The 7968-nt window shown below is 36.1% G+C and overlaps 1 protein-coding gene and 1 non-coding gene across 2 annotated transcripts; one reads left to right on the top strand and one right to left on the bottom strand.

The window, feature by feature from the left end:
* Positions 1-4082: 4082 nt before the first annotated feature.
* TRNAI-AAU lies at positions 4083-4156 on the bottom strand. Its single transcript has one exon. It is a non-coding gene; the product is annotated as a tRNA-Ile (tRNA).
* A 1361-nt stretch (positions 4157-5517) lies between these two features.
* LOC110911761 (aquaporin NIP1-1) lies at positions 5518-7488 on the top strand. The gene is made up of 5 exons (XM_022156410.2): positions 5518-5729; positions 5979-6203; positions 6709-6906; positions 6997-7058; positions 7157-7488. Exons 1-5 carry the CDS (start codon positions 5601-5603, stop codon positions 7443-7445), a joined length of 903 nt encoding a protein of 300 aa, XP_022012102.1. The 5' UTR covers positions 5518-5600; the 3' UTR covers positions 7446-7488.
* The last annotated feature ends 480 nt before the right edge of the window (positions 7489-7968 follow it).

The raw sequence follows: 7968 nt of genomic DNA, 5'->3' as shown, positions 1-7968 counted from the left end.
TATATAGAGATGAACATAATTATAAATCCCAAAGCCCATAAGTAATGGGTTAAACCTAAAATGTCTGGTTTACAACAAGATTGACATTTTTTAAGTTACTAAAAGGTGCTTTATAACTGTGCTAATTATGTAATTTTAATGTGTATTGTGTTAGTTTTTAAATCTATATGTATGAGGTAAATATTATATGTAATTGTCGTGCTAGTATTGTTTTTTTTTACCAATAATGAAATCCTATTTTGAGGTGAATTTGTTATTTGTTATGTGCTAGTTATGTAATTAGAATTCACTATTATTATCTACGAAATTTTGAAAACATGAAATTAAGGTTTTGCAACACGTATAACGAAAAATACCAAAATACCCTTACAACTATTTGTTTCTACAGTTTTTATACTAAATATGGTTTGTATATGATCCCGAGTCATAGTAAACTAATATAGATTTTTTATGAGTTAATTACTGTTTTCGTCCCTTTGTTTTGTAAAAAATCACTATTTCAGACCATTAGTTTAAAAATTGTGATTTCTGTCCCTGTGGTTTCACTTTCGTAACCATTTCAGTCCCTGTACTAACAGAATAAATGGATTGAAATGGTTATGAAAGTGAAACCACAGGGACTAAAATAGTTACGAAAGTGAAACATAGGGACTGAAATCAAAATTTTTAAACTAATGGACTGAAATAGTGATTTTTGACAAACCACAGGAACGAAAACAGTAATTAACTCTTTTTTTTATTCTATATAAATCCTTCAATAACATATGCAGCAATTTTTTTTTTCAAAAAACTATGTCGGCGAATTTTTTTGTTGCTAAATCGTCGGTAATCTGTTGTAAGTTCGATTACCCAGATGGCCAGATCTATATTTTCTGAGATTGACGAATTTACGAATGGTTGTTATTTTTTTTTTTTTTTTTTTTTTTTTTTTTTTTTTTTTTTTTTACAAAGCAATGGCAGGTAGTCGGGCAACAAGTTGCGCCGCCACCCCCTTTTGAATAGAAAAACCAATTCTACTAAATACAAAGTTTGAAACCTTTAGCGCCGAAGAATTACTATTAACGACTTTTTGAACCCGGTTCAAAAGTCGCACAGCGTCAGGAGCGAGACCACCAAAGGTATCAAACGCAAACGGGACAAACACATGTTGATTCTCCAGGCAGGCTTTCTCATGTTTTGCCACTTTGCTCGCCTCTGCCTTGAGCACCGCTTGCCCTACGACAAAGCCCTTGTCCTTGAGCCCAACAAGGGGGAGACTCCAGTTAAATCTACACAAGCGTGTTTCCCCCCTTCCCATCCAAACACAAGGATGTCCGCCGGGCGTAAAGTGGACCTCCCCTCTAAGGGGTGAGTCAGGAAATTTACTGGAGCCTCCTTTTTGGCAGAGATCCCGGCCCGCTTAAGAACATCACATAACACATCTCTCACCAATGCATGCCGATATTTAAACCCTGGTAGCTCTTTACAGTGGATCGCGTGCTCGCCGAAAGAATCCAAACACGCTTTGCGGCATACCGGACATGGCTCGTCAACTGGGAACAAAGGAATCATCAGTCGGTATCTAAGGATAGCACGGTATTCCACTGCCGACATGTGTTGCCCCAAGCCTTCAATAGGTGCGACAGACATAAAATCTTGAGCATGTGGGGCACGTAGACATTCAAACACAGCTCTTTGCCGAGGGGATAAGACAAACTTCTCTTCAAACCTCTTGACAATTTCGCCATATAAGGCATTCGCCAGAATTTTCTGGGATTTAGGAGGGGCGGTGTCTTTAATGTAGAAACCGCCAATATCAAGGTCGGGAAGAGAACTATGCAAAAGGTCCAACGCACTCCTGTAATCGAAGTCTAAAACATCCCCACCACATTCTCGGAGTATGTGGTCTTGTAAACCCCAAGATTGGGCCCTGTAATGATACTACTTTGTTTTGTAGTATTAGCAATTATATTTTGGAAGACAAGAAAAGTCATGCCCTCTTAGTGTTTGATATGTTTGAATGAAGTTTGAAATAAGTTTGTTTGTTTGGTGTTCTTGAGAACGCACCATATGCAAAATGGGCGATAAAAGTCCTATGTATGTAATAAGATAATGAACAATATGAGGGGAGGGGGGGGGGGGTGGTTCACTAGTGATAGAATTCTATCACTCACAAGCACCAATCAAGTTACGCTATGTCATCGACCATTTTTCCATCACTCACAACCTTTTTTAGTCGGGGTGGTCATCACTCACCACCACACCCAACAATTTCCCCCAACCAACAATTACACTCACAAAACAAAAACAATAACGCGTTAAAAATATCACGAAAATGGAATTGCGTTATAGAATAACGCGTTATAGCAAGTGCACGGGGTGGGGGAGATGAAAGTTCCACGCGTTGTTGTTCCATTCCGTGATACTATCACGGACGAGCCCACCACCTCTAAGTGAAATTGTATAACTTGAGTTTCTTTTGCTTCTATCATTCCGTCCCTGTACCCATGTTGATGTCGCCGTATGGGGATTGCTATTGTGGTTGAGTATAATAGCCAAAAGCGGTTGTGAAGAGAAGGGGCATGGTTTAGGGTTGGCGACTAAGGTTTAAGATGTCAGAGATTGGGCTCTAATACCATAACAGAAATATAGCCAAAATTGATTTCCCTTCTCAATAATCAATCATATATAAAGATACAATATATATGGTTTGAACCTTTGACTATCTAAACAATTATAATTATAATTACATAATATATCATAGTCTAATAGTTTAGTTATGGTGTTTAGTGTAATCGCACACTCTATTTATTAGGTATTTGATTTAGAATGAAGATCACAATATTATTTTGAGATAAACCTCTTCTCCTACTTTTAACCCTAACAAAATATCTCTAAGACCTAGACTCAAAACTAGAGCGTACATAATTAGTTGGCACGTTCATATAACATGACAAATCACATTCTTAATCATAAGGGGTGGGGAGCATCTATCATCATCCTGCTTTAGCCTGTAAATACCTTTCAACGACCTTTAGGTATGTGAGATACATATGTACGAGAGGTAATAGTGGCGGTTTTGTGTGTTGAAACTGATGAACCCGAACACGACCATCTCACATACTCAAGCTATTGGACAATCTTCCAAATCCAGATTATTGGTCATTTTACATAGACCCCGTTATGATATCTCTCTAAGCAAGCCACAGGGTAATGATCACTAAAGATCTTGCACACAATGACATACAAGTACACCAAGCCAATATAATTACTCTAATGTCGTCACCTTAAAGTACAGTGAGATGAAGAGGCCCGACTCATGCTCTCTTACATGGAGCGGATCTAATACTTATTCTCATGTCAAAAGGCTCGTTATGAGACTCAAATAACGGTGCTTTGTTTTGTAAGTATATAGCTCTTGGTTTGAGATACGTAAGAACTAACCTAAACTAATTCGACATTTTCTCATATTCAAATCATGAAACTTAATACCGTCCCCATGACATTGAATTCTTTCAAAATCTTCTTCGATGATATCACTTTCTCGTATTTAAATCATGAAGTCCTTAACACATAAAGTTTGACCAAAACACCTCTCTTAATCATGATGTGATGACAAAATAAAATTATTATTTGACAAATTACAAAATCATAGCGATAACGGGTCGTGCACAATATCTTCCTTTCTCTCATTCAAATACATCTCAATCAAAACCCTTTCTAATTCAAAATCTAAAAACCCTAGCTGATTATTTTCATGAATTGGTCGTTGGGTCCAATCAATGTAGCCTAAAGGTACACCACCAGTTTCACTTATTTTGTACAAATCGATATCATGATCATCTTATTTCTTGTCCTGGGTCCATGACTGATTATTATTATATCATAGGTATTTGATAGATAGATCTAACTTAATAATCTTTCCTTAAATTCATGAATCATTGTTTCTTTTTGAGTCATCTTTTCTTCTCTATCCGTACATTGTATATTGGCTAAACTGAAATGTTTTTCTTTCTGAAGGTGCATTTTGGTCTATTATAAGTTTAGACAGATAACAAGGGGGCAAAAAAAGAACAAAAATCATAATAACAAAAAATATAAAATGGCCCATGCAGGTCTCGAACCTGCGACCTTCGCGTTATTAGCACGACGCTCTAACCAACTGAGCTAATAGGCCTCTTGATGTTTTGGTTTTGTTTCAAACATATATTAGTTCGTTCGAAAACTAGCAGTGATGCATGTATTTTTTTTTTTCAACATTCTGGACCAGCATGAGGTCAAGAAAGTCAAAGATACAGCTAAAGCCGTGGTCGGTCGACGGGTCGGTTTTGGTAAACTAAAGTCATGTGAGTTTAGCGACTTCTATATAATCAACAAAATAGTCTATGTCTTCATTTAATATATTATTATAAAATATAAGAAAATCAACTTTTCATCCTCTTTTAGAACATAAAAAACCCTAACAAGAATACATAATAATGGGTGCGTTTTTTTCATACATGTTTGATACTTGTAATAATGAGACGCGAATAACATATATGCACACAATGCTGACCAAATAAAAAATTATCCAGAAACTTTTATATCTAAATAAGAATATGGTGTTCTACATACGCTTCAGAAAGTTTAAATATGATACATTTTTGTGTGAAGTTTTTTGGATTATCGTTTTTTGCTGTAAACCCTTCTAAAAATACTTGTGCTTTTAAATTTGCGAACTACATAAATAAGAATATGGATCCCTTCATTAAATTACTATCGTTTATAGTAAACCGTGAATTTACAACTCCAGTGGTCCGTCAGCGATCCAAATTTGTCGTTCAAAAAAAAAAAAACCCGTGAATTTACAAGTTACTTATCGGAAGACAATGAGACGGATATTGATGATCTTAGTTTCATTCTCGGTTATAAAGTCGTGTCTTATACCTGTAGATATTAGGTATATGTTAGTTGATAATTAGTTTGTTATAAATATTCGTTTGAGTTTCTAAATACATTTCTTACGATTTAGGTTTTATATAACTTCATTAACCAAGAAAATTACCTAGATACCAGAAGACAACGAATGAATTACCATATAAGTTTACTATCCAGGGACAAAGAATAGTAAAAATAAAGGAAAATGTTCACGAATACAATTAAGGTAAATGAGTATGTATGTTTTGGGTCATCATGTCAGGTATCACTTAATACCATACCCATGAAAATTTGTAAAAACTAATCTAAGACTTGATTCTATATCTTTATATCCGTTCCATTACTCATCTCAAATATTTTAGGTTTCAGGTTTTTGCCGGTCCAATTAATTTGGGTCTGTTTGTCATCCGTGACTTCCATAAAAAATACTTTCAAAACAGTTTATTTTATAATACTTTTGGTAAACTAACTATTTATAAAATTTTAAAAGCTAAATAATAAACTAGTGAATGCTCAAACATGTTCAATATATGTTACAAAAATTACTCGATCCAGTTGTTACCAACTCTAGCTTTCATCCTAGCTGTCCACCTTAATCTTCTATAAATACATTGTTCTCTTCTTCCCTGAAATCTATCTCCATTTTCATTCTCATTTTCAATCTCCATCTCTCTCCACACTCACACACAGGTTTCCTGAGGTGAATGGCCACGGGGGAGAGCGGTGGTGCTGCCAATGACCACCATGAAGTCACCTTGATCATACCAAAAGATGACACTAAAGATACCACACCACCTTCTTCCTCTTTGATCAGTCCTCAGTTTTCCCAAAAGGTTATTTCTTTTACTCCATAGTTCCATTGTCAAATAAGTAACAAACAAACGTACGCAATAATCTTTCCTCTATTCTGGAGGGTAGAGAGACTGCTTTCACTGCCACCTCGGCTCCTTTTTTTTTAATAAACGAGCAATTGTTTTATCTTCCTTTTAGCAGAAAATTTTATTATTGAAACAATGTGACAAAGAAACCTAAGGATTGTAGAGATTCGACTGATACGATTTCATGATTGGATTTTTGGGCAGTTGCTAGCGGAGTTGTTCGCTACGTACTTCTTGGTATTTGCAGGCTGCGGTGCCATCATGGTGAACAATGACAAGAACAATCTGTTGGGCCAGACTGGAATCGCGATTGTTTGGGGCACGGCGGTGATGGTGATGGTTTACGCAGTTGGACATGTCTCCGGTGCACATATCAACCCTGCTGTCACCATTGCTTTGGCATCTTGCGGAAGGTTTCCTTGGAAAGAGGTGATTACATATTTGTTTTGGACATATTTCCGGTGCACATATTACATTATAATCTTTATCTTGATCTTGAATAATTTTTGTAGTGGAGTTTAATATTTATTATTGGTATTATTATATGATGTGTTATTTACATTAAAGTTTGTTTGTCGGTCATTATTCTATCTAGCTAGTTGAATATTAAGATATATCTATTGACGTTTTATCGTTATCTCATTATCAAAGCCGGAACAAGAAGGGTTCAAGAGGATCCACAGCCCAATGTCACTAGAATTTGTTGGATTTTTATATAAGATATATGTTTTTTTTTTTCAATAAAACGTGAGTTAGACTCTTTGTAATAAGTGGAGAAAAAGAACCTTATTGACTCTCACTAGAAAGTTAATTATGGTTCTGCCACGACATTATCTTGTAATTTGGTTGCAATTCTATATATAATGAGATGAATCTTGATCAAGGACTATATGAGAAACTCTAAACTTATCATGATTTATTAATGTTTGTTTAGGTACCAGGATACGTAATTGCTCAAATCCTTGCATCAATCGTAGCGAGTGGAACCCTATGGTTAATATTTAATGAGGCACATGATCACTTCATTGGAAACGTCCCTCCCGGATCCAACCTTCAATCCTTGGTGATGGAAATTATTATCACATTTTACCTCATGTTCGTCATCAGTTCAGTTGCCACAGATGATCGAGCAGTAAGTGCATTTTTACTCACTTTTACTTATTACCAAGGATATTTTACGAATATGATGATTGTAGCAATATATCATGATCACGTAATGTAGATGGGACAACTCGCCGGGGTCGCCATTGGATCAACCATTCTACTTAACGCTATGTTTGCGGGGTAAGATCTACGTCATAGCTAGTTATACATATTTGTTATAATAAAATTAGTAATTATTAAGATTGTGTTATAAGACATGCATTTTAATACATTGACAGACCAGTATCAGGGGCGTCAATGAACCCAGCAAGAAGCATAGGACCAGCACTTGTATGGAACAAGTACAAAGGGTTATGGGTCTACATTTTGGGACCTACGATTGGTGCCATAGGTGGTGCATGGGCTTACAACACCATGAGGTTCAAGCCTTTGAGTGAGAAAAGCAAGGGCGCATCCGACATCTCAACAATGGTTTATGGAGTTGTATCGCTGTTTAACTATGATCTATGGGTTTATTTGCATGAGATGTTACACTTAAACAAACAAGAGATTACACCCGAGATGTAATACACTCTTTTCTTTTAGAGTAAATTACAAAGTTCGTCCTTTATGTATGTCATTTATTACAAAGTATGTCCTTTATCTTTAATAAGCTCAGAAAACATACTCGATGTTTGCAAACCCTTACACATTATGTCCTTTAGCCTTAACTCTGTTATTTTTCATGGTTAAATCAGACCAAAGGTATCTCACATGAGGGTATTTTGGTAATTTTATTAATTTATTAAAAATATATAAAAACACCAACACCATCCACCAACACCCACTTGTCATCACACCACATCTGCAACCACCAACACCACCACCCACCCACCTGCCACCACACCTGCACTATCACCACCGCACCTCCATCACCGTCAACCACCGTACTTCCATCATCACCACCGAACCTCCACCACCGCACATCCACTTCTGCAAAACCCCCCACCAACAAACAGAAAATCAAGATGCCAACACTGCAAAAGTTTGAAAGCAAAAGTTTGACTAGAATAGGTACAAATAAATCATTTCTTGTGAAATGAAGGTATAC

The sequence above is a fragment of the Helianthus annuus genome, chromosome 15 (assembly GCF_002127325.2).
Source record: "Helianthus annuus cultivar XRQ/B chromosome 15, HanXRQr2.0-SUNRISE, whole genome shotgun sequence".
In the NCBI taxonomy this organism is placed as follows: Eukaryota; Viridiplantae; Streptophyta; class Magnoliopsida; order Asterales; family Asteraceae; genus Helianthus; species Helianthus annuus.
Note: the sequence above shows the minus strand (reverse complement) of the source record. Positions and strands in the feature narration are given on the sequence as shown.